The sequence below is a fragment of the Physeter macrocephalus genome, chromosome 6 (genome assembly GCF_002837175.3).
Source record: "Physeter macrocephalus isolate SW-GA chromosome 6, ASM283717v5, whole genome shotgun sequence".
In the NCBI taxonomy this organism is placed as follows: domain Eukaryota; kingdom Metazoa; phylum Chordata; class Mammalia; order Artiodactyla; family Physeteridae; genus Physeter; species Physeter macrocephalus.
Window position 1 is genome coordinate 39,967,879 of NC_041219.1, and position 27,624 is coordinate 39,995,502.

The following is a 27,624-nucleotide window of genomic DNA, read 5'->3' on the forward strand; positions in this document are numbered from 1 at the left end:
GTACAGTTAGAACAGAAAAAAGCTCTTTAATAATTATACCAATAACAACAAGATAATAATAATAACAGCTGGCATTTATTGAACACATACTGTGTGTCAGGCACCATGTCAGGACTTTCAGTATTATTGCATCTAATCTCCACAAAATCCCTCTGAGGCAGGTTCTATCGGAATTCCCATTTCACAACTAAAGAAAGTGAGTCTCAGAGAGGTTAAGTAATTTTCTCCAGGTTCCAGATGAGTAAATTATAGAACTGGGATTCAAATCAATTCTGTCTGACTCAGGATCCTTGCTCTAAACCCAGGATGCTACACGAGCATCTCTCTGTCCTCCAGGGCAAACCTGAGCCTTTCTATATACTGTGTCCAATACTCAGATCCCATGACAGCATGATATTAACAGTTGTTTTACTAAAGTCACAACGTGGCACGATTCCTTCCGTTCCCATTTAAGCTAATTATTTAAAGTGTGGTGGAACCTTATGGAAGGAACAAATGATTTATTCTGTGTACAATGTCTTTCCTAGTAGCTTGTACTGTTTTCAGTTAATATTTGTGGATATCTGATTAAAAGAAAAACTCTTACGAATGGAAATATGGATGCAAGCTTGGACCAGAAAGGAACATAAAGAACCAAAAAGTCTTCCGGAAGTAATTGCAGTGAAACCAAATACACCATTAAGGAGTCAAACCCTGAGCACTCACCCGGGAGAGCATGTTGCCAAGGCCTTGAGAGTTGCGAATCAAATGGCTGAAAATCTGGAAAATGAAGACCATCATGTCACTGTAAGGTTTTTACCTGGGTTGTATTTTCAGGGAAAAGGCAGCATTCCCTATAATTTTTATGAATCATGAAGCTGTTGTACCAAAAATGCCTAGTGTTTGAAGGTGACTGATTATTTTATAGACCAACCACAGGAAATCTGAGGCCCAGAGAAGTAAAGTGACTTGTCCTAGGTCACACAGGAAGTTACATTGCTTTTGAGTAAGGGCCTTTTAACCTTAGGAACACAGTGTATATCATATGGGTATGATCCACGTGTAAACATTTTACAGTGGTTAACAATGTCTTGTGTTATTGTCCTCTTTTTCAGAGGTTACTGAGACATATGATGCATAAGTAATTTGTCTTCATAGATGAATGGTTTTCAAGTCTTAAGCTAGAAGTGTCTAATTCTCAGTACTGTATGGCAGCTGGTGTTGCCACCAGCATTTTGAACACAAGATTTAAAATTATTTGTATAATTAAGGCCTAGAGAATGAAAAGATACATAAGGGATGCTCAATAAAAGTTGTTAGTTGACTGGTCGGAGAGAGAGTTCTCTTTATAAAAGGGAGGGGCATGACAAAGAGTATCAATGAATATCTGTGCTGTTTACTGGTCATTGTAGATGTCAGCTGTAATTACTAACAGGAGAAATCTTTATGTTGGCATAACACAAATAATAAAATAATAATAATGATGATGATAATCAACACTTACAGAGCACGTAATCTGTGCTAGGCATTGGTCTGAACGCTTTATGTATATTTAAACCTCTTTAATGCCCGTAACAACCCTATGAGTATGGAACATTATTATTCCCATTTTCCAGAGAAGTTAAGTACATTGAAATTACCAAAGTTTCATAGGTATTTGTCACAGGGAATAAGTAGTGGAGGGGCTTCTTGGTATTACTGAAGATCAGTTTAGAAGAACAGTGGCCCAGTATCATAAAAAGCTGAAATTAGCAGAACTGGAAACCCAACAACTCCCCAACTAGTATCAACGTTCATTCCACAATCCCTTCATTCATTGTCCTGCTAGGAGTGATAGTGTCTGCAAAGGCCCAGGAATAGAAACTATGACATAAAAACCCCCATAATGGGATACTTATAACAAGATTAAAAGTTGGTGTCGATTGTCATCTCCTCACCTCTTCTGTGGTGAGAGTGACGTTGAAAGCCCCAGCTGTAAAATAAGCATAGGACGCAGATTTAAAGAAATACTCGGAGATTCCAATGTAGATCATGGAGTCATTGTGTTCCGGGAGCACAAAAGGAACTGATGAGAAGGGGGGATCTGTGAGGTTTTCCAGGGGGTAGAATACGCCCTGTGGGGAAACAGAGAGAAAGACCAGTGTTATCAGGGGAAGACTTGAATGTGCAGGACTAAAGAAGGTGGACCCACTCAAGTCAGAATAAGGAATATTCCAGAAACTCAGTAGGGATGAAAAAGCCATGAGTCCTCTGACTCCTTGCCTGGGGACTATGTTTCAGAGCTCTGATGACTTCTTGAGCATATCTGAGTGTGTCTGTCCTCCCTGGGGTGTAATCCAGTGAGAAGTTCCTTGTTAGTCCTCTTCTCAGAGAAGGGAAGGCAGGTGAATGTAGCTGGAGGGGACAGCTCTGAATGGTTCCTGAAGTGTCATGTAGAGATGTCAAACTTTTGACCTTCAAAATCCGTGACTTCTGAGCATCTGGGGCATGACACAAAGACTCAGAAGGACCCAGGATTCTAAATGGCTCAAAGCATTTTTGTGGCATTTTTACTGCTGCCTTCATAAGCTATAGGCTGTTATTACAAAATGGTGTCTTGTGTAATATTTAACTGTTTTGAATGACTCTGATTGAAACATAAGCCAACATACATTAAAAAAAAAAACACCAATGGGGGCTTCCCTGGTGGCGCAGTTGTTAAGAATCCGCCTGCCAATGCAGGAGACACCGGTTCGAGCCCTGGTACGGGAAGATCCCACGTGCCGCGGAGCAACTAAGCCTGCGCGCCACAACTACTGAGCCCACGTGCCACAGCTACTGAAGCCCGTGTACTTAGAGCCCATGCTCTGCAACAAGAGAAGCCACCACAGTGAGAAGCCCGCGCACCTCAACGAAGAGTAGTCCCCTCCCCGCAAAATAAATAAATAAATAAATAAATTTTAAAAAATTAAAAATAAATTATATTAAGTTTGGGACAAAAGCACAGTTAATCACTTTTCCAGAATCAGCAAACACTATCATCATGTGTTAATGGCCCTGACAGAGTTCAGCAGGTCTAACTAACTGAGGAGTTAGATCGACTAACCTGAGCGCTAGGGATAGAACTATCAATATTTATAGTCTCCTGATCTGTTGAGCTCTAATAAACGCAGACTATCGTACTTGCTGCCCCTTAGTCTCAAGCCTTACTCCCAGAGGCAGAGACATCACGATACTTTTCTTGAAGAAGGCAATCCAAACAATCATTTACCAGTCAAGAAGATGTTCAAGAGTCTTTTAAAGGAGCATAAACATGAGAGAACTGCTTGAAAGAAAATTAAACTATTGGAAGAGAATGTAGTTATATTTCCCTCTGCACATTATATTTGTTCCTTGAATAGTGGCTATTGATAGCCAAGCTTAGGACTCTGATGATGATAAAATTACCTTCAAATTCAGATCAATGTAATTCTCAGTAATTTCTGGAGAACTGATTAGGGAATAATCCAGCAGAGTATAGTTGTCAATCTTTCTTAAAACTAAATAACAAAGAAAAAAGAAAATTTGCATTTATTAAAGGTATAGTATAACACATGGTTAATATTTATCCAGAACAAATTTTTAATCCTCTGTTATTTAAAACAAAAATTAACCACTACCCTATTTCATAAATAATACTTGCTCACTTTTCAAAACCCAGGAAAAGTAGATAAATCAAAAGAAGAAAGTAAAAACTCTTCTTTATCACATTGCCCTGAGAGAAACATCAGTAAAATTTTGGTACATAGCCTTCTATGCATGCTCCCAGAAGTAAAGAAATTTGCCCACAGCAACCTAGGACATGGCAATCCTCCACTGGTTCTTTCCTCATCTTTTCTACATCTTCTTTCTCTTTCCCTACCTCTCCAATCTGTTCTTTTTTTAATTCATCTATCTGCATCCACTCATCAATCCATCTGCGCAGCCACCATCTCCTTTCATCCCTTTATCAAGCTAATATTTATGAACCTAGTGTGAGTTAGGCACTGTGCTCGGTGTTGGAAACACAGAGAAGAGTCAACATCCCTGCCCTCAATGAACTCGCAGTCTGGAGGAGGAGACAGACATGTAAACAGGAAATTATAATACAGCGTAGTAAGAGCAGATCTGTAACTGAGCTCCAGAGGGCCTACTACAAACATAGTCTTATAGTCTTCCCCATCTTGGTATCGGTAATTACACTCTTTCAATTTTCTAGCTGCTCAGAGTAAACCCTGGGCTCATGCCTGACTCCCCTCATGACCCACATTCAATGTGTCAGCAAATACCACTGTCCCTACCCTCCAGGTACATCCGAAACCTGAACATATCTCACCATCTTCGTCACTCCAGCCAGGTCACTGCCTTCCTTGCTCGTATGGGTCACTGCACTAGCCTCTTAAGTGGTCTCCCTGCTTCCACCCCTGAATCCTGTCCTATTATTAATAGACAGAAACCAGAGTGATCTCCTTAAAGTATAAGTCAGTTCATGAAAGCTGTGCTCAGAACTCTCCCAACACTTCCCATCTCAGACTAAGAGCCAGGCTTTGTAATGACCTACAGAGCCCTGAAGATCCAGCCATCCGCTTTCCCACTCTCTGACCTCATCTCCTGCTGCTTTCCCCTCCTTCCCTCTGCTCTTGGCATGGACTCCTCAGAGTTCCTCCAACTCCTCAAAGTTCCTCCAAGAGTCTTTTAAAGGAGCATAAACATGAAAGAACTGCTTGAAAGAAAATTAAACCATTGGAAGCACTGAGGGAGCGCTCGGCATGCTCCCACATGGGCCTTTGAGCTTGCAGTTTCCTCTGCCTGGAATGTTCTTCATCCAGATCTAGGAGTGGCTTACTCCCTACTTCATTCAGGTCTTTACTCTAACGCCAGCTGCTCAGTGGTGCCTTTCCTGGCCATGCTATTTTTTTTTTATTAATTTATTTTTTTTTGATTGTGTTGGGTCTTCGTTTCTGGGCGAGGGCTCTCTCTAGTTGCGGCGAGTGGGGGCCGCTCCTCATCGCAGTGTGCAGGCCTCTCACTATCGCGGCCTCTCGTTGCGGAGCACAGGCTCCAGACGCGCAGGCTCAGTAGTTGTGGCTCACGGGCCCAGTCGCTCCGCGGCATGTGGGATCTTCCCAGGCCAGGGCCCGAACCCGTGTCCCCTGCATTGGCAGGCAGATTCTCAACCACTGTGCCACCAGGGAAGCCCCCTGGCCATGCTATTTTAAACAAAAACCCCTCGTCAGCTCCTTCCCTGCTTTATTTTTCTTCTTACCACTTACTGCAACGATACCATAGATTTAACTTATTATCTTGCTGGCTGGCTGTCTCCTCTCACTAGCCCCATGAGGGCAGGGATTTCTGTCTCACAGGCTTACTGCTGCATCCCCAGCACCAAGAACAGCACCCAGCCTATTACAGGGGCTCAGCATACCATGGCGGGGGGGGGGGTGGCGTAAGTGGATGGAGTGCAAAGAGAGATCCGCGCAAAGTGTCATGTGAGCGTTGAGGAGGCGGGACTTTGGGGTGTGGGCTGTCAGGTAGGATTTCTTGGGAGAGACTACGCCTGGGCTGAGCCTTCAGAGCTAAAGAGGAGTGACCAGGATAAGGGATGGCTGCGGGGTAGGGAGCAGAAGGGGCTGTATCCCTCGGGGCTTAGCACAGTGCTGGCAAAGAAATAGGTGCTCCGGAAATATCTCTTAAGTGAATAGATGGATGGAGGGGAGGAAGAGAAAGCTCTTCTAGGCAGAGAGGACAGCATGACTGGAGGCAAGGTGTGAGGCGCTAGAAGCAGTTTGATCGCTGGAGCAGATAAAGGTGCAGATGAAGCCCAGAGAGGTGAGAGGGAGCCAGGGCACGGCAGGTGGGTCTTGTAGTCCATGTTAAGGTGTTTGGACTTGATCCTGAAGGCAGCTATAGGAGCCACTGAAGGGGTTAGAACCAGGGGATAACCAGATGAGCATTCAACATTCTGAAGAGGATGCATTTAGCGCCAGAGCTGGGATTCAGGCTCACGAGAGTTTAATTCTTTGCCTTGCATCTAGTCTCCTGAAGTCACCCCCACCCGCAGTGAAGCTGGTTAGCAGCAGAAAAGAGCGGGCCCTGCACACAGGCAGGTCCTCCCATGCACCTTCCCGCGGTGCTAGTTTGCAGCCGGGAAAGCAGATGGGAGAGCTGGAGCCAAGCACACCTGGAGAGCACCTGCGTGTGAAGGTGGGAGGAGAAACACCCAGAAGAGACAGTTCTGGGACTCACCCTCCAGCCTGCTGAGGTTGGCATTCACTGCTTCCACCTCACTTGTGATAATGGGACAGAGCTGGCCATAAAAGGAATTAAAAAAAGTGCAGGTTATCACATTGTACTGCAAACCACTGTTTAAGGGCCTAGACCCCCAACAAAGGCCTTCCAGGGAGGAGACAGTCTCCCTTTGGACTTTCCCTTAAATTAGTTGATGCCAATGGGCCTCAAGTTCCACATGTATGGGTGGCATACCGTTGAATGCTGGCTCAACTCCATAACAACTGGGACCACACCCACTCAGCCCCATAAAAGAACAAGCCCTTGGCTTTCATCTCTGCAGCGTGACAGGGCATGTGCCCCAGTCCATGTTAGTGCTACGACACCCTGGGAACCTGCTGCCTGCACAGCTGAGCCTCTCCCGACTGCAGGGATGCCCCTGCCTGCCACCTCTGCCATCAGCGTGGCAGGCCCTGCCAGGGAGAGTTAGATCAGGGCCTTTATTTCCTTGCTGGGCTGCTTGGAGAGCCCATTAGATCAGAGATCTATTTAGATCAGAACCCCTTTTGGAATTAGAAAATCAATTTTGAATCAGACCCAAGCACATCTGTAGGAAGCAGGAAGAGTATCAAGATCGATGCCATGTGCCAGGCATGTGCTGAGCACTCAGTGTGGTGGTTACTAGCAGAGGCTCAGGAGCCTGGCTGCCTGGGGTTGAACGCCTTGGCAAGTTACTTGTACTCTCTGGCCTCAGTTTCCTCATCTGCAACATGGGGATGATAGCTGTATCTCCTGCATCAGGTTATTGTGAGTAGGAATTGAGGCAATCCATGTAAGATTGCCCAGCTCATAGTAAGTGTTCAGTAAATGTTAGCTGTTGCCAACCTCATTTCATCCTCCCTACAGTCCTGAGAGGCAGGCACTACTGGCCCCCATTTACAGATGGAAAACAGAAGCTTGAAGAGGGTAAGCGAGTTGCCAGGAGTTAGATCAGTAGGATTTGAAATCTGGCCTGACATGGCTAGACAGCTGTGGTCTGAGCACCCTTGGCCTTTTCTAGTGGCACAGAGGGAACCCTAGAAGCAAAGCATCTATGATCTCTAAGTCATATACAAACTCCAGGCAAACTTAACTATTGGCTTCTTGTCTGAGGCCAAAGGACCATGCCTTGTTTTGAACAAAGGAATGATCAAGTGTGGGGTCCCTGAAGGCAACAGCACTATTTCCCAGGCACTCTTTAATATGCACGTTCACTGGCACTCAGCACCTTTCAGGTAAGGACGGGGAAAGGCTGCGAAGCTTCAGTGGCCCCTGACCAGCCGGCCAACCTTGTTAGACAAGCTGCTTAATGTCTCTGTGTGTTGATTTCCTCACTGACATTCATTATGCACCTACTACCTTCCAAGTGCTGAACTGAACACAAGGGGGTTGGAGACAGCCAGACACCATCCTTGCCCCTCTTTTCTAGAAAAGAATCTCCCTTCTTTTGCCGTCCTCCTCACCTCTCTCCTTGTCTCCCCAGAAATGTAGGTAAAGCGCTCAGGGAAGATATTGTCAGGAATGGAAACAGGGCACATGGCCAATTCCATCTTTCCCTTCCTCGGACACTGACTTCTGGCATCAAGATACTTGGATGCCGTCTTAACTTATACTGTTTCACTTGGCTGGGAATATTCTTTCTTCTTTCCCGTTCCTTACTTATTCAATTCCTACCTATATTTGAAGGCTCAGTTCAAGTCCTGCACTCTCCAAAAATATCTCCCAGGATACTCCTAGGCTCTATTCACTTAATTTTTCCAGTTCTCTGAACCCCCTCAGTCCAACCTAATGACCACGTAAGTATGTACAAAATTCAAATACTTATTCAGTTGCCGTTTCACAAGTCTGAATTGGTTTTTCCTAAACAGATAAGTTTATTCCTTTTCCATATCCTCAACAGACTCTAGCCTAGAGTGCTGGGCATGTAGTAGGTACACAATAAACGAACTCTTTTTGATTGTTTGCCCACCCTGGGGTGAGGACTTGAGGGAGGGAATGCTGTACTATTTATCTCTGCATCCCTAGCACCTACCGTTATGTTTGGCACATAGTTGGCACTTGAGAAACTATTATTAGGTTGCAAAGGATAATGTGTGTGAAAGTGCCTTGGATGGTGCTTAGCACACTGTAGGTTTATTGACTAAAAGTTAATCAAAGCATGGCAGAACTGCTGCTGATGGCATGTTGCTACGGCTGTATAACCTCTAAAGACTTACCATTTTATTTAAGTTCTTTAAAATGGGTTTCTCCATGGGCTCAGCAAAGGAGTTATATAGGACACTAGGAAAAAAAAGATTAAAAAAGGGCTTACACAGGTTCATATCTGGCAGTTCATAACTGCCCCCAGGTGCCACGTGAGAATCCAGTTCCAGACTGTCCACTGTCCACCAGGGTGCTTTTACTCACCTGAGCTCTCCAGAAAACGAGATGTCATTGTGGCTCACTTGGGCATAGCAGTCTTGGAGCTTCAGGATTGGGTGACCAAAGTCATCCTGGGCCAGGACAACTATACCGGTGAAGTAGACCCCAGAGAGAAACAAGTCAGCTCCTCCTGTGTCTTGGCTGTTGAGAGAAAAAGTGCAAGGTTACCCAAGCCTGGGCAGGGGTGGAGATGGATCTTGTTTCTCTGATTAACCATAGAACCTAAGCCCCAGGAGGGCAGGAACTTCATCACCTCTGGATTCCTGGCACCTAAAACAGGTAGGGGTGAATATTTACTGAACAAATGAAGTAACAAATATGTGAATGGTGACAGCTCTAGAAACCTTGCATTTATTTCATCTTGAGTGCGCTGGCCCCCATAGTGGTTGAGCATGTATTAGGCACCATTCATATACGATGCTTGTTTGGAGGAAGAACATAGGGGTCAAGGTGGCCACACCTTATTTAGGAGGGGCATAGATGGGGAGGTGGCACTTAGATGTCATCTGTGAACTCCTTGAGGGAGTGGTGCTATTCATCTCCATGCCCCAGGATTTAGCTCGTGGCCTGACACAGAATAAGCACTCTATGGTTGATGAGTCAGCAAAGAAGTGGATAATACACGAATCTACGTTTCTTACGGGGGAACATATTATATACCTACTGTCTACGAGACTGGAGTTCTTGAGACAGGGATGAATGGTACTCAGTACCATTTATAAATGGATACAGTCAGTAGGTACTCAATAAATGGATATTGAATGACCAAATGGATGAATGAATGTGTCATCCTGGGGCATCAACGAAGGCAGACCTAAACATTACACCCACACAGTGACTTATACATAGTAGGTGGTTTGTAACCGTACCATGAATTTGATCCTTTCTTTTTATCTTTTTTTCTGGCCGCAGCCCACGGCACGTGGGATCTTAGTTCTCTGACCAGGGATCAAACCCGCGCCCCCTGCAGTGGAAGCGGAGAGTCTTAACCTCTGGACTGCCAGGGAAGTCCCAGGAAATCTTAAATGACATGTTGAGCAGTGGCTCTGCCTTTAAGGGAAGGATGCTTTTCAGCCCCCTCCTCCCTGCCCTCAGTAGAGATAGTCTGATTTAAATCTCTCCTGGAAAAATGCTCTTGAGAAAGATGGTTAATGGCTGAGGGAAAGAAGCCTAATGTCAAACACATTGGCAAATTTATCTACTTTTGATTTTTTTGCTCCGTTTCCCCCAGAACAGCAGTAGACTTTTCAGTGGAATACTCACAAAAGTGGAGACTTGATTTCCCAGTCTGTGCTGATGTTGGCAGTGCCGTGGTTGATCAGGGCCCTGATTCCCACCCCGGGCACAAAGGCTAGTGAAGTATTTGGAAGTGCAAAGGCATTGATTTTTATGCTGTAAAACAGGAAACAGAGGAGTTAGTGCAACTCAGCCAGCACATCTCTAAGTAAGGCAAAATCGGAAATGCAGTTGTAGAACTCCCAAGATGGGCAATTGTGAATTCCTATAGAGCAGGGGTCCCCAACCCCCGGGCCACGGACGGGTACCCGTCCACAGCCTGTTAGGAACCGAGCCGCACAGCGGGAGGTGAGTGGCGGGCAGGCGAGCGAGGGAAGCTTCATCTGCCGCTCTGCATCGCTCCCCAGGAAACTGGTCCCTTGTGCCAAAAAGGTTGCGGACTGCTGCTATAGAGAAGGGACCCTTAGGTATGCAGTGCAGTCTCAGGGCACTGCCTTCTAATTCCCCTCACACCCTTGGCAGGAAGCCCCTCGTATCTAGCTGAGGGGAGAAATGAGCAAGTTTAGGAACAGATTTGCAAACAATCAATCAACTTCTTTAGTTTCTTTAAAGACAAAACATTGCCATCATTATTGTTCCCTTCAGCTGTTCCAGTGTTTCTCAATGTGGGAAACATTAACATTTTGGATGGGACAACTATTTTTTTGTAGAGGACTGTTGTACAAATTGCAGGATATTTGGCATATGTACCAACTAAATGCCAATCGTGTCCCTCCCCGCACCCCGAAATCATCAGGACAATAAACAGCATGCCTTCCTCCCAAATGTCCTCTATGTGGACAGTATCTTCCCTAGTTGATAAACTTATTTTAGAGCATTAACTCCCCCTAGGATTCTCTGAGCTGTCACACAGGTAACTAGAGGCAGTAGGTGGCATGCAACATACATAGGTAGATGGCCACGTGCATTATGTTAAGTTATTATTATGACCGTCTGTTGAGCAATCACTACCTGCTAGACACTGAGGTTCTTCACATGTGTTACCTCATTTTAACCCTCACCACAATCCTATGAGGCTGCTGCTGATTTTGCAATCTGCAATTCAGAGATGAGAAGATTAGAAACTTGGCTGAAGTCATAGATAAGTGGTAGAACCAGACCTGGAAGCCTCCTCAATCTGTCTTCAGGCTTCTTAACCAGGAAGCTATGGTGCTTCACGCATCGTGCAAAGGGCACTCGGCTCAGAGGCAAGTTTTGTGCTAGCTGTACAACCTTGGGCAAGGCACTTAACCTCTTGCAGTCAGTCACTCAAAAGAAGTGTGACTCGTGGGAAGGTTGAGAAGACAAAATGAAGCCATCTGTGTATAACTGTTGCACGGGAGAAAGCACTGTTATGAACTAAGATTAGGGAAAATTTTAAAATGTGATAGCCAGTAAGAAACGATTCTTTGTTATTTCCTCTTTTCTGCATCCTTTCCTACCTATTCTCTGTCAAATATCCTGAGTATCACTGTGAAAAGAGGATGGTAGAGATTAATGTATCTTGGAAATATTTTCATTTTGATACATATAGGTCTAACTCATTCTTCGTAAGTGCTGCAGAATAATCTAAGCTATGGATTTAAAAAAATCATTGCTTTGTGGGTAGACATCTAGGTTGTTTCCAGTATTTCTGCATTATAAACAGTGCCACAGTGAACATCCTCATATATGCTGTTTGTGTAGATGTTTCTTTAGAGAGGGTGCTGAGAAGTGGAATTGTTGGGTCAAAAAGCATGCCTAAAAAAATCCTTAAAAATCACCTCCTAATATAGCACTGTCTAATAGAAATATAATGTGAGCCATATATGTAATTTAACATTATCTAGTCACATTAAAAATGGGAAATATTATCATTTGAACATGTAATCAATATAAAGATTGTTAATGAGATATTTTATTTTCCTTTTTCAAAAATAAACCTTCAAAATACAGTATGTGTTTTATATTCATGATGTACCTCAATCTAGATATTGCATTTTCATCAGAAATTCTTGACCTGTATTTAGAGTTGATAACATTTTCAATTGAAAGAGTAAACTTACATACTCAAATTGTTCCAAACTTAAAAGTTCTTCAGTAACTGAATCATGTGAGTTTTCAAATTAAAATTGAAATTAAAAAAATTAAAAATCCAGTACTCAGTTGCACTAATCATACCTCAAGTGCTCAATAGTGACATGAGGCTAGCAGCTCCTGTTTGAACAGCACAGGTCTGAAATTATTGTACCAGTTTATCTGCTCCCACTAGCAATGCATGGGAATACCTGTTTCTCCTCATCTTTACCTTCACTTTATATTACAGGAACCACCCTGGATTTTTCTGCTGTGGCATTATCATCAGTGTAATTAAATCATTAGATTTGTAAATATATATTTAATGTTCGTCTCTCTCACTGGACACTAAAGGCGTATCTGTGTCATTCACTACACTATACCCTATGCCTAGAACAAAGCCTTAGTACACAGTAGGTGCTCAACAAATCCTTGTTGAATGGCTGACTGTATTATAATTAGAGTATCTGTCATATTAGACCATGAGGCAAACGAAGCCAGAGGCCAGAGTTAAGGATGGAGGAACAGAAAAATACAAGACAGTTGTATTCTGATGAAATTGCGGGGCTTCAATAGGATTCTTCAACTGTTTTTTTTGGGGGGGGGTATAGTTGCTTTACAATGTAGTGTTAGTTTCTGTTGTACAACGAAGTGAATCAGCTCTATGTATACATATACCCCCACCCCGCCTGAACCTCCCCCCCACCACCCATCCCATCCCTCCTACCTAGGTCTCCGTAGAGCACCGAGCTGAGCTCCCTGCTCTATACTGCAGGTTCCCACTAGCGATCTGTTTTACACATGGCAGTGCACATATATCAACCCCAATCTCCCAATTCATCCTCCCCACTGTGTCCACACATCTGTTCCCTATGTCTGTGTCTCTATTCCTGCCCTGCAAATAGGTTCATCTGTACAATTTTTCTTCAGAGCTTATTATTTGTGAGACAAAAATGAACCCCTATTTCATCTAAGTCACACTAATTTTGTTATATTCAGCTGAACATTTTTCCTAGTTCATACCATCACCCCTACATACCTCAGGGAGCTGAAAGATCTCTGCTTTAACCTATTTCTATTCTTGTTCCAAAACACCTGATGCTTGTCAAAGATGTTTATCAGTTACACCTCAAAGGAAACTCTACAGTCGTCCGCCCTGAACCGGTTCCAGCCTAAGTGCAAGAGCAGTGTCTGTGCCAAGGAAACCTAGAAGTGCCCAAAAGTTGCCTTTGCCTCATCACCGTGCTAAGATCTCCGCCCAAAGAGGGGACTTGTACTTTGCTAGGCACAATTGAGTGCCGGGCGCAAGGGACTGCGCATGCAGCACTTTTCCTGGAAATCTCTGCCCTTTTTCCCAGTTTCTGATGATGTACTGGCCTCTTACCCCTTAAACGTCTCCCACTTTCCTCCCATGGGGAGAAGGTGTCTTTAGAGCACGAGCTCTCCCTTCTCCATTCCTTGATCAACGAATAAAGTTTCTGCTCTGCTTTGCCGAACCTTGTCTCATTCATCTGGCGTGAGAAGGACCCAGTCGGTGTCCACCCAATCTGAGAGGGTGGGTAACAATATAAATATAATCTCAAAACTCTTGGCTGGGTGAAACGAGGATCTGGATCAATGTGGCAATTCCATTGTTCTTACACTGATGGTCTATGCTATCACTAAGTATATCAACTAATCCGTGTTCAGCAGCTTCAGTTTTATGAAGTATCTTCACATTTGTTACATCATCTGCTTTTTATTGTTTACTGATTCTGACATTTGATTTTATTGCTGTAACATGGTAGAAAAGATTATAGCTGCCACCAGAATTCTTCTTAGGAAGAGAAGTTTATTGGTGGGAAAATTACTTGGAAAGGTATTTCGGATGATCCTTTGGTACCCAGGAGTGGGTGGAACTGCTATGCATGAGACCAGGGGAAGAAACTGACGTTGCTCCAGAGAGGAAGAGGAGGTCTAGATAGCAAGAGGGCAGAAAGCTATGTGCCTTGTAATCTACTCCTATGACCTCTGAGGTCTTGACTAAATTTTACAACATTAAGACAACATGTAGTGAGAGCAGATTTGTTTGTGAGACTGATATTGAACTCTGCATCTAAGTTTGTGGGGGTAGGGGTAGCAATGGAATGAACAAGAATTTCATCTAGAATTCTGGGGACAAGGTGCCCAGAGCCGACATCTGCATCGAATTAGAACTCTCATTTTAGGAATGAGGAGAGGACGCTGAGTCTCTGAGCAGATTCGCCAGGTGCACACAACGAGTGTGCAGCAGAGATGTGACTTGGACCCATGCGTTCTGACCCAAACACCACATGCCAGCTCCATGACCCCTCTTTCTTGGGTGATTTATCTGATAAGCCTTTCACCAAAGGTTGGTTAACTTCTACTCCATCCTGGTGTTACACCAGGACTCACGGTGGCATATCCACAACCCTGAGATTTTAAAGATTAATTTCACTGCTAAAAATGCTCTTCTCTTTTACTTACTTTATAAAATGGTAGTTCACATAATAAATTTTCAGAAATTCAGGAGATTCAGAACCTTTTAAATCTTGGATGTTTCTTTCCTTGACCATTTGCTCAATCATCTCCATCCCAGCTTGAATGCCTGTGAAGCAACCAAAGAAAATGTTTATTGATAACAAAGATGATGATGGCATAATATCATTAAACACACAAGTTAAACTTATTAAGTAAGCCCTGCTCTTAGATACTGAGAAAACAGGATTCTAACAAGGTGGTTATTATTGTCCCTACTCTGCAGAAGAAAACACTGGTCCTCAGAGAGCCTGGTGAAATTGTCCAAGAACTCAGAGCTAACAGCATGAGAGAATGTTAACACAGGACAGTGTTATAGGAAAAGTACAAAGTATCATCGTTATCCAATTTCACAGAGGAAGAAACTGAGCCTCAAAGAGGTTAATTCTTGCCTAAGCCACACAGCTAAGAACTGGGGGAGCCAGTAGTCAAATCTGGGCAATTTGGCTCCAGAATCTATGCCTGATGGCCAGTTCCAGAAAGTTATTCTACATTGTCCTTTTTCCCTCCTAGATTCTTTAAATTCAGGCATTTTGGACTGGAGGTCCATGGACTGTTGGGAACACTTGAACCCCCTGAAATTCTAATAAAAGATTGTGAGTGGGTCATGTGTGTGTGTATCTATCTCATTTTTTAGGGGAAAATTTTTCAAGGTTCACATTTTAATCAGATTCTCAAAGGATCCCAGCATTCCAAAAAGGTTAGCAACCACTGCTTTTGTTTAATCCTGGAATAAACCCATCTTTATATAATAGCACCACAGAACACAGTTCTCTGAGCTCGTGGAGAAATAGAGCCCTCTTCCACATTAAAGAGCTTGAGAAAAGTAACTTACACAGTAACAAAGAATGATCTTTTCATTTTTACCTTCTCAAGGAGGAAGTTTTGCTTTTACCCCTTCCTTTACAGCTTAAGCTCACTTCCACTTATCCTATCCTTTTTGGAGATTAAGAAGAGCAGATTTTATCCTCTATAATACTGTGAATAATACTGTAATATGGAGATGTAAAGATAGAATGTAAAGGATGGAACGATGGAACTGAAGGCATTATCAGACAGCTTAGGTTTGAATCGCAACACTCACTTACTAGCTGTGTGATTCTGCAAGTTACAAAATCTCTGTCCTTTACTTTCCTCATCTGTAACATGGGGACATTAGCAACTGCGGAGGTGTCTGTTCACATATGTGAAAATAACAGTAGGTAATATTTGTTGGGCGTTTGCTATTGTGAGATTCTGTTCCAAGTGCTTTATATGCTCTAAGATGTTCATTGTGTATGCATGTGCAGGGGAGAGAGAGAGGGAAAATATGAATCTGTGACTATGTTTGGATATGCCTATTGTTAAGGTGATTATTTTTTAGACAACACTTTTCCCCCAGCCATCTTAGTGGCTCTGGATCACCCCACTGTAGAGCTTGTCTCAGTCATGACACAGACCAATCTGAGCTTCTGGATTTGGGTCACAGACTACACCTGGGAGGTGAGTACAGCCTGGCTTCTGAAAGCATCCAACTCACCATAGTCCAGAGCCCTCTGAGTAGCCCTCGCCTTGATTCCAGGGTAAATGGTCTGAGCGGATGAGATGTAGAGATTCCACAGGAGGAAACATCCCCAGAGGACTTGGACCATCTTTGTACACATCTGCAATTAGTCAACATTTATAGTCCCTTTATCATTCTTAACTTTTTCATTGGCCAATTCCATCTAGCATTTCTAGGCTTTCTCATTTTCATTGCTTACTTCCAGAACTTACTCCAACCATCCATCCATCCATCCATCCATCCATCCATCCATCCAGTAATCATTTATTGAACACACTGGAACATAGTCTAGGTGCTGAGGATGTAGAGATGACCTATGTGTGGCCCCTGACCTTTGCTTCCCACAGAATAGCGGGTGAATCAGACATACACACACAGATGATTGTAACACAGTAAGATATAATGCAATGCAATACAAGAGCCCTCCAAAAAATATAGCAATTTGGATATGCCTTGGGAAGGATAATGGGGGTGGGATGGGGGAATTCTTGAGTTTTAGAACAAATGAGTCAGCAGTTTGGAAAGGTGGCCTCAGTGGATGTGAGGCAACCACTTATCTGCTTAAAGATCCTTGATGACTCTCCTTGGCCCACAGGACAGACAGTTCTAGGCTCTTAGCATGGCAATCAAGGCCGTTCACAACTGGCTCCAAACTTCTTCCAAGTTCCTATCTCTCCTCCTGTCTAAGTGGTAGTGTTCTGAGCTGGCCACACTGAGCTATTTGCTATTCTTCAATTTGTCAGTTCTCTCATGATTGAGGGCTTTTTCTATAACCCTCCCAATGTAAACACACATGCACATACATCTCTTCTCTGTCTCTCTGACTCTGGGTCACATACCCACATCTGTCTGGTGAATGCATCCTCCAGGGCCAGCTCCAATGTTCCCTCTGTGAAAGCTCCCCTTACCAGGCCATTTTGACACACGATGGACTTGGAGGCAGGCTCACCTCTTCCACCACTATCCCTCCAACCACTACACCAGCCAGTATCATTTCATGTGGATGTTTACAACTGCCTCCTTACTGGTCTCTCAGGTTCCCTTGCCCGCTTCTGGCTATTCTCCACACCAGAGTGGGCCTTTGAAAATGAAAGTCAGAACTCATCACCCCTACCCCCTTTCCCGTTAAAACCCTCCAGTGGTTCCCCATCTTTCTCAGCATAAAAGCCAAAGCCCTTCCACCAACTGCAAGGCCCTGCCCTGCCCACACCTCTACCTCCTCGTTGACCTTCCTTAGCGCACATGCCTGGCTCACCTGGTCCCAGCCTCACCGGCTGACTTGATCTTTCCTATCACTCTAAGCAGCCTGTACCCCAGATCTTTGCACTTATTGTTCCCTCTGCCTGGCAGAGTCACCCTCCAGATAACCACATGGCTGGGCCTTTCGCTTTCTTCAGGTATCTTGAGTGTTGTCTCAGTGAAGCCTTTCCTAACCACTCTATACGAAACACCCTCCCCCATGACCTCGATATTCCCCATGCTTCCCTTGCTTTACTTTTCTCCAAAGCACTTGTCATCACCTAGTATAGTCTACAGTTCTTATTTATTTTCTGTCTCTCCTACTGGAATTTTTAGGCTTCATGGTGAAGGACTTCATCACTTCAGCACCTTGAACAGTGACTGGCACACAGTAGGCAATGGGTAAATATATATTTTTTAACATCTTTATGTTAGTATAATTTACTAACATAAATTACTTAATTACTATAAGATGTAGTATATACTACATCATTTTTTTTTTTTTTTTTTTTGCAGTACGCGGGCCTCTCACTGTTGTGGCCTCTCCCGTTGCGGAGCACAGGCTCCGGACATGCAGTCTCAGCGGCCATGGCTCACGGGCCTAGCCGCTCCGCGGCATGTGGGATCTTCCCGGACCGGGGCACGATCCCGTGTCCCCTGCATCGGCTGGTGGACTCTCAACCACTGCGCCACCAGGGAAGCCCTATACTATATCTTTTATGTAGTATTATTAATTGGTAAATATTGACTGATTGATTGAATGAATGAATTGTCTCTTCCTTGAAACCATGAAGTGGGCCAGGTATGCCTTCTGAGGTTCCACAGTACTCAGTGCAGTCCTTGATCTTAATATGTACCATCCTGCAATGTGATTGTCTTTACTTGTCTATCTTACTTCTATAACTCCAGAGTCTAGTACAATGCCTGGCACACAGTAGATACATGGAAAAACTTAATAAACATCTTCTCCAAGGAGAAAGACTACATCTTATTCACTGTTATATTCCTAGAACTTGACACAGAGTAAGTGTTTAATGTATACTTATTGAATTAATGGACTTGATGAATTAGTGTCACTCCATTTTCTTGATGAATGAAGCAGAGGTACCAACAGCAACAGTGACATAGGTTTCCTTTAACGAGACTCACAGCTGAGTGAGTAATACATTTACAGGCCTTGTTTCTAGTTCTGGGAGTTTACAAGCTGGGTGAGCTATCCTTACTGCATTCACACAGATACCCACGGAGTTAACACACAAACATGAAACAAATCAGGGAAGCATTTGTGGGTGTGGTCAGGGAAGAGGAAGCTGTAGGAGCTGTGCATTTAGACAGAGCAGGAGTCAGGCCAGCTGGGCAGGGAAGGATTCATAGAGGGGCTGGGCCTCAGGAGCAGTCTAGATGAAGGCAAAGGTCATTGTAAGAGGGGTGTGTGTGTGAGAGAGACACACACAGAGAGAGAGAGAGAGAGAGAGAGAGTGAGCGTCTCTGCTTGGCCAAGATAAGCAAGAAGTTTGATAAAGGGGTTTGTGTGTGCTCTCAGGTAAGGCCAGAGAGGTAGGAAAGGGATAATGCAGACGAAGGGGTGCTCCAGAGAATTTATTTGAAAGGAGCAGAGCAGTCTGATCAGGGGGGAGCGTCCGAGTAGGGCTACTGCTGGCCTATCTTGCGCTTTTGTGTGAAATGAGAAAAGGTGCCCTCTGGAGATATACCAGCCTCTGGCACAAAGTGGGGCCAGAAGAAAGTGTTCTAGGAAAATCCCCCACTAGTGTATCCAGCTTGGTGGGGAGAGAAAAGGAGGCTCCATTCATCCCTTGCGTTGGCATTTTGTCTAGCGCACAAGCTGCCCCTCTCAAACAGTGGGCCTATGCTCAGACTGGTGAATGCTCGTGAGGGCATTTTGCTAGAGGGCCATGAGGTTGAGAATTAGGGTCTTGACTTGTCTGTTCTGTAGTACATAAATCCATCTTCAGGTGTGAGAAGAGGCTGGCTCAGTCAACCTGAACCTGTTTACATTTCTCACCTGATCTCCCAGGAGCCTCCTCCGTATAATCCTGCCCCCCACCCACCCCTGTCCAGACAAGTCCCTAAACTCACCCCGTGTTTCCTGACTAATATCCATGCTTATGCTGTTCCCTTTTACTCAGGCCTGCAGAAACCCTGTGCATCCTTAAGGGCCATTGTAACCATAGCCTTCTTTCTGAAGCCATTTCTGACTTCCCTAAGCTAATCTCATTTCCTTCTGAACCCTCAGTCTAAATATATATTTATTCACACGTCTATGTTCATTTTTTACTTATTGTCTGTCTCCCCTACCAGAACGTAAGTGCCATGAGGGCAAAGGCCTCGTCAGGTTTGGAGGTTTTAGAGCCTGGCTTGCTTGGTGTCTTGGACACAGTGAGTGATTGATAAGTACTGGTAGAAGGAATCAATGAATCATAAGTAAAGGAATAGCCCTCCTTTCACTCTACATTATATTATGGTTCTTTGCAGAGGTGGTTAACAAAGCACTTATACACTACTTTCACTCTACATTTATTATGGTTCTTTGCAGAGGTGGTTAACAAAGCACTTATACACTAGTGGAGCACAGTCACCCATCAGAACAGATGTTGGCCACAGTTCGGGAGCAGGATCGGAGAGGTTAGGTACCGGATCATGGGCAGCACAGAGGAAGTCTTGGAGGAGTGGCCAGTGTGGCTGGCGTATACTGGGGGTTGGGGTGGGGGACTCTGAGTAGTGACTATTTACTATTAGATACTGCGGTATTTCAATATTTTAAAACTGCTATGGCCTTATGCATTCAGTGTGATGTCTCAGCTCTACGGAGTTGGTTGGGGTAATAAAGGACAATCTACAGGAAGAAGCTGGGCAGCATCAGGGTGAAGACAACACTGAGGAAAGCACGGAGGAATGAGTGAGAGCTGAGGGGAAGGCATTCTAGTAGGAGAGGAGGGTCTCTGATCAAGCAACGAGTAATCTGAGGGCTGGAGGAAATGTGAGGAGTGGGATAAACAAGCGTGAAGTCCTCCACATTCTGGGAGGCAGGGCGATATCAACAACATCTTAGAATGGATGCAGAAGTTAGGTCCAGTTGCCATCTGTTCTAGGCCTTCCTTGATCCTTCAGTTGTCCTGGGAGTGGTCCAGGGTCCTTGAGAGGGTGATAGGTAGAGATGGATGGGATTATGGGAGTGAGAGGAACACTCCCGGGGCTTAGATTAGTGGCTATTTACCAACTGGTATAGAAGTATTTCCACATTTTAACAAATGGTGAGCCATACTGATGTGTAGTCATGCTAATATCACTGTAGGCAAAGAATTGTAAATGGATGTGTCCTGCCTAGGCAGGCATAAGAGATAAATTTTTTATTGAAGTATAGTTGATTTACCATATTGTGTTAGTTTCAGGTGTACAGCAAAGCAATTCAGTATATATATATATATATATATATATATATATATATATATATATATACACATACATATATGATTACTTTCCATTATAGGTTATCACAAGAGCAGGATTTTTTAAAAGAGGAAAATATTTTCAGAGTAGTGGAAAGCAATGGGAAAGAATGTTAGACCAAAAAGTCTATATCCATTAGACTGTATGCAAAGTAAGGTAGAAATTATGTCTCTGCTTGGCATATATTAATAACTATTTGCTAACTGACCAACCGACTGGCTTACAAGATTCTGGTGAACTAAGGAAGGTTCTAGAAAATGTTGAAAGAAATGAGAAAACCAAACCATCATATAAATAGCTCTCCATTTCTACAGTGAAAAAGCACAATAAACTAAAGCAGAGGTATTACTTGTGAATGGAAGAACAATTAAAATAATAAGTTTGTATTTCTTCACCATTCACAAAACTCACAACAATACTATCATCCTCCTCCCACTTTAGACATGTGGACACAGACGCTTAGAGAGTCCAAATGACCTGTCCAAGATCACATAGTAAGTCAGACTCTTGGGAATCAAACCTGTTCTTCTGGCTCCTAATTCTAGTGTTTATGGTTTTCTTTCATTTAATGACTTGATAGTGCTAGATTTTGCATTTTAATCCAGGAATTTTAAATAGGAGTTGCTTGATGCCATCTTATATGTGGAAAAGTTCATTAAGCATCTGGAAAATTTCAAGCATCAAAATGCAAATCCCTTTGTATTTTCTTGGGTACGAATGGAGTTTTAAATTCCCTTCCAGCAGCGAAAAACCTGTTTTCACTTCTTGGTTAAAGGAAGTTTCTGAAGTGGTCTGCTTTGATGGAGATCCAGGAACTCAAAACTGCACATAGAAAACACATATTTTTCCTCTAGAAATTTTATGAGTGAATAAAATTACTGGGCTCTAAAGGGACGGATTGTATGCAACTTTCAGTTGAATTGTTTGGGTAGGATGATAATTTATGGGCAGGGGAGGAATAGAAACTTGTCAAGCCAGGAGATGACTCCTAAAAGGTTAGGTAATTTGGCGGACAAGTAAGGGCAGGGTAAGTTGCCTGTTAAAAGAAGGAATCCAAGACGATTTAAAAACCTGCCAGCAAGTTACCTATTTCATTGCTTCTGGGGAATTGCTTCTTTCCAATATTCGAAACCTCAGAAGTCACTGCATTGCCATACCAATGTCCAAACAGAATAACACTTCTAAATTAGTTGGCTCTTATTTGAGCCATTCTGGTGACCGGAAATAAGAACACTCAAGTACAACTTAGAAAATTCCTGAGACAGATCAACTTACCATTACCACTCATGAAGGAGAGCTTTGACAGACTCTGGAAAAATTAAAAAGGAGTGATAAATGAATGAAATGTAGCCTTTAAAATAGAGGCAAAGTTTGAGAAATTAAATTCAATTGGTTTAAAGAAGCCTAGTCTATAAGAATATTCCAACCTAACAGTTAAGACAAATAATAGCATTGGTAAAAAGTCTATATCAACAGGTATGGAATATGGGCAGAACTGGAGAATACTTCAAGGGATTCAGCACACACATCTGATGTTATACCAAGATCTCTAATGACAAGGGCCTTGAAAATTTACACCAAGTCTTCCCTCACCCCTCAAACTCTATACTTAACACAAACAAGTTAAACAATTCAGGCAGATGGGAAGGTCCTTTGCTTGGCAGGATCTAGGTCACTGATACGGTTTAAGACCTGGTCCCAAAGCACAGAGATCACAGCAGTTCCTTAATCTGAACCACACCAGTTTAGAGACAAGTGCGAATTTTCTGTGCTGGGTGCCCCACTGGAATGGAGGCAAAAATAAGTCCAGACTATTGAGCAATACTTTTAACACTGCTGAAGGATGCAAAACTAAACATGTAGTCCAAACCAACTCTTGTTTCTTTCTTAGAGCTGTTAGTCTTCTGTGTGAGTGACATAAAAAAGAAATAAAACAGAAAAACCTAGGCAGACAAAAATAATTCAGGATACGTGACAGGGGGCTGTTCAAGGGGTCCTACCAGATCTGGGTCATCTCCAGAAACAGGGTAATTGCCGTTGGGAGACTGTGCACTGGCAGAGACCTGAAGTTTGTTCATGATTCTTACCTCAAGCAGAGGAAGTATCCAAAGCCGGGGAGCACCTTTGATTCCCTCTGTCTTTGAAGTCGATGTGCTTTCCACTTGAGGCTTGAACTCAGCTGCTGCAAAGACAAGATAATTAAGTCTAAATCATCTAGGGGCGGATTTTTTAAAAAGCCTCTTTCAAAATGTGACACATAATTGCTTCACTTCAATTACCCAATGACTTGAATGAACACTTCAGTCTCTACCTAGATGAGAAAACAATGCCACCTATGCAATAATTATCTCCCTAACACACACACACAGACACACACACACACACACAGACACACACACAAACTTGCGAAATTTTTATGGCTACTTCACAAGAATGCTTAAGTTAAGAATTCCAATGTATTGAAAAAGGTGTTAAATTGTATTGAATTGGAAAAGGAAGAACTTTCCTTTCTGGGATAGGAAGCCGGTTTCCCTTGGTCAGGGTACCTGCAGTTTGGTGGTGACACTACTTCCCAAAATACCTTTTGGACTTTTGGTGGATCAGATTCATTCTGAAAGCATGAGGCTTGAAAGCCATGCCGACTTAGTTACCATCTTTATCTTTCAGGGTAGGACCACAGATGGCATCTCTAAGTGTCTGCTCCTTTTCAGGTTATTAATGACTTCCTCTCCCAGAATTCCTTTGAAATCAGTTTAGGTGGGTTCATCAGCTATTATGGAACTTGATGTCTTTAGTCTCTAAATGCCACGCCCACTCCCATCCCCCATGTTTTAGTCATTGAACTTTAGGTGGCCAGGGATCTGATTACATGAAGTATCTAAGGTCTTAAATTTGCAATTTAAGATAGGGTGATCAACTTCCTGGTTTTCCCAGGATGTAGGATTTTCGGTACTAAAACCAGGAGAGTTCAGGGAAACTAGGAAGAACAAGAGGTATGTTTGCTTGGCATTGTCCATACTTTAGACAGCTTTTCAGGTTTCTCATCTAGCGTACCTCCAATTATATGTACCTGTTTAACCTCTGTTTTCTTAAGGGTAAAATGGGGATAAAATTAGTATCTACCTTGATAGGTGCTGGTGGAAAAAAGATACAGATAACTGTCTTAGACTGTTTGGGCTGCTATCAAACTATCACAGGCCAGTCTAAACTAAGCTAAATGTATAAGCTAAGACGACATAGCTTATAAACAACAGATTTATTGCTCACTGTTCTGGAAGCTGGGAAGTCCAAGATCAAGGAGCCAGCATGGTCACATCTTGGTTAGGACCCTCGTTCTGATTCATAGCCAGATCCACTGGCTGTGTCCTCACATAGTAGAAGGAGCTAGGGATCTCTCTGGGGCCTCTTTTACAAGGCATTAATCCCCCAAACCCCACCTACTAATACCATCACCTTTGGGGTTAAAATTTCAGCATATGAATTTTGAAGGGACACAAACATTCAGACCATAGCAATAACCTAGGAGAATGTGCTTTTAAACTGTAAAGTGCTATAAAATCTTTATTCATTCGTATGTGGCCATATCAATGGTGATAGGAGCCTGAAGACACTCCCCTCATAGAATCATTTATTGTCAGTCATCTCAGTCATCATAGATTAATTCATTCATTAAATCCACAAATACTGGGCACCTATAAAGTACAAGTTCCTCTTCAGTAAAAAAGACAGAATTCATATCCACATGGAGTTTATCTTCTAGCAGATGGAGATATAAAATAAACAAACAACAAGACAAACCAAAATGTGTAGATTGTCACGTGCTATGAAGGAAATAAGGGAATGTAGTTGATGGGGTGGTCTTGTAATTGGTAGGGTGATGTAACTGGGGGAGAAGTGCTTCTTCTGTTAGGATGGTCCAGGAAGGTTTCTCTGAGGAGGTATATCTGAGCTGAGATCTGAGCATTAGAAGCCAGGCAGGCAAAGCCCTGAAGGGAATAGGGTGGAGGGAACAGCAAAGGTGGGCCAGTGTGCCTGGAATGTAGCAAGAGTAGAAATAACGATATTAGACATCTAAATGGCTGCATCAGGTGGGTAGCTGGAGTTCCCGGGAGAGTTCGGCTGGAAATATGAATTTCCAAGTCATCATGCTAGAAGTGGAATTAAAGTCACAGAAGTGGTGAGATCATCTGAGGCAGTTTCCCATGGTGCTTATGCTACAGGAGGGGTGTGGGATAATTTCAGGTGATACACAGATAAACACTTGATGTTGCATTGTGATTATTTTTAATGTATTGGAAAAAAAACACCCCAGAACCAGACATGGAAGAAGATGAATGACATGACACAGCACATGGAAAAAAATTCATAAAGTACCTCTAAATATTTCTGTCCTTTCCTCTGAGTCTTCCTTGGGTGGCAGCATCACCTTCTCCCCTCTCCTCTCTGTCTCTGTCTCATCTCTCCTCCCCAGAGCAGCTTCTTACCTCTACCTTCCTCCCCTGCTCCCCCACTTCTCTCCTACCCCCTTTTCTTTTCTCTGTCAGAAATAGCTCTTGCCCAGCCTCCTGTTTCCATCTCGTACTCATTAACCAGCTGCATAAGAACCTGCTCGACTTAAAAGGAAGCTGAAAATTGTAAAATAACAGTATTTTTTTCTGATGTAAATATTAATTTTTCTTTTTGGCACAAAAGGCCTGAAAGTCCAACCACATCTTGGTGAAAATCCGTCATTGTTGTGTATCTTGGGACTTTTGGCACAGAATTTCAGGAGAGATCTTGGGAAGGGTGGCCTGGATGAAGGAGAGGGGAGAGGATTTAAAATGGCGGGGGGAACCCCATCCTGCAGTCCTTGAGAGTTCTGGCCTCACATGGACCTGCACTGCCCACCCCAACTCTGGGATCTTGGGCAATTTACTTCTTTCCTTTGGGTTTCAGAGAATCTTCTGTAAAAGTGGGGATCACATTTACTTTGAAGAGTCATTATAAAAATTAAACTAAGGGAACTAGCACATATTAAATTTTTCCTACAGTGTCAATACATTAGATGCATTATTACTTGTATTTCCCCATTACTATTTTCAATTAATAATTTAAAAGATATTTTAAACAACTTTTATTTTAAAGAAATGTATAAAGTTTAATTTTCATGTTATTTACTTTTTACATTTACCCTCTATTTGGAAATTAACAAAAGTTTTCCCTTTATATAGCTTTTCCTTTCAAACAAATTTACATACACTTTAAGATTTGGGTTGACTTATGGCGAAAAATAATTAGTACAGCTCATGTGGGACACGGGATAATTTTGGGAAAAGGTGCTCAGAAAATTGAAGTTTAAGAAACAAAGATAGAAGAAGAGATTACAGCTGGTCTGTTTTATTTTATTTGAAAGGGGCCTTAGAAATCAACTCAAGCCTTACTTTCTGTTCAAGGAATTGTTTTCAGGTAAATTTGCCAAATTTGTCATTAAAAACAACAAAAGCTAGCAGCACTATATCCAGTTGCGTTATTTATTTTAGTTTTTCAGATTTAACTAAAGATTTGCTGGGAACTCCTACTTATCCAGCCTACCCATGATGACAATCTAGAATGCAAGATTAATTATTTCACTTATTAATGGCTGACAGTACATTAGTCTCTGCAGATCAAGGGGCACCTTTAATTAATACTCCAAAAGAAAAATTATAATCAACTAGCTAGAATCTTCATTAAAGAAAGATGTCAAGATACAGGAACGGAGCATCCTAGTTCTTGGTTTCTAGAATGTCTGGGCTATTCCTGTATAGAAAGGTGCTATCTGAGTATGAGACTTTTTCTGAGCTTGGAAACAAATTGTTACTCTTTGTGGGAGACAAAAGTGCGAGGGATCAGGGATTCTGTGTATACGGGGGGATGAGCCAGATAAAGCAGTTTTAGGGCAAAAGATACTGTGAGTTCCCATCCCTCACTATCCCCTAACATTTTGTGTGGATGAAATCTGGTTAAAAGGAAACCCTGAAGAGGGATATAAGAGGTAGAGAAAAATAAGAGCTAACATTTATTGAGTGTTTGTTATGCTCTGGACATCATCTGTATTTGAACTCATTAAATCCCCACCAAGGGCTTCCCTGGTGGCGCAGTGGTTGAGAGTCCGCCTGCCGATGCAGGGGACACGGGTTCGTGCCCCGGTCCGGGAAGATCCCACATGCCGCGGAGCGGAGCCTGTGCTCCGCAACGGGAGAGGCCACAGCAGTGAGAGGCCCGCGTACCGCAAAAAAAAAAAAAAAAAAAAAAAAAAATCCCCACCAAGACTGTTCGAGGTAATAATATTATCTCCATTTTATAGATGAGGAAACCGAGAGGTTAAGTAATTTTGCCTAAGTTTAGGCATCACTGCTAGTTTGTGCAGCCAGGATTCAGGACCCAGGTGTTCCATTTCTGGGAGTCTAGGAACCACTATGGTTAAGATTACTTTTATGGTTAAGTTACTTCTGGGAGGCTCTTAACCACTATGCTAAGCTGCCTTTTTAGGAAGGTCACAAAAGGGCAACCCACAGTCTAGGGGATGTGGAAGGTGAGGAGAGAGAAGGATGCTGTTGGTAGGCAACACATCTGGTTTTCTGAGCTGCTAACTGAATCTGAGTAACATAGATATATGTGTTTGTTTGAAATTGCTAGTTTATCACTGACCAGAGGAAACTGACTGGAATTAGTGTGGCTCTTGAGAGAGAGGAGTGATTCTCCAGTTCGCTCTGGAAGGGCTAGGGAGACATCTGGCAGAATCACCCTATTGCCTGGCAGCATTTCTCCCTCTCTTCCCAGCTCGGTCCCAGGCCATACTCCCCTGATGTCTGTGTGATGAC

General features: G+C 43.1%; 1 protein-coding gene across 8 annotated transcripts in view; it reads right to left on the reverse strand.

Moving 5' to 3' along the window:
- BPIFC (BPI fold containing family C) overlaps positions 1-23,151 on the reverse strand; it is a 44,239-nt gene extending 21,088 nt beyond the window's left edge. For 3 of the 8 annotated variants that reach the window (XM_055085291.1, XM_055085293.1, XM_055085292.1), the window contains exons 1-11: positions 22,870-23,150; positions 22,058-22,091; positions 16,052-16,175; positions 14,482-14,602; positions 9,928-10,056; positions 8,650-8,805; positions 8,460-8,523; positions 6,223-6,283; positions 3,406-3,497; positions 1,917-2,093; positions 706-759 (exon numbers count right to left, since the gene is read on the reverse strand). In XM_055085291.1, coding sequence (XP_054941266.1) covers positions 706-759; positions 1,917-2,093; positions 3,406-3,497; positions 6,223-6,283; positions 8,460-8,523; positions 8,650-8,805; positions 9,928-10,056; positions 14,482-14,602; positions 16,052-16,175; positions 22,058-22,060 — 981 coding nt within the window. In that variant the 5' untranslated portion in view covers positions 22,061-22,091; positions 22,870-23,150. Of the gene's footprint in view, positions 1-705; positions 760-1,916; positions 2,094-3,405; positions 3,498-6,222; positions 6,284-8,459; positions 8,524-8,649; positions 8,806-9,927; positions 10,057-14,481; positions 14,603-16,051; positions 16,176-22,057; positions 22,092-22,869 lie in introns of all 8 variants that reach the window. The other 5 variants (XR_003680145.2, XR_008617579.1, XM_055085290.1 and 2 more) reach the window with 4 other exon arrangements.
- Between the last annotated feature and the right edge of the window lie 4,473 nt (positions 23,152-27,624).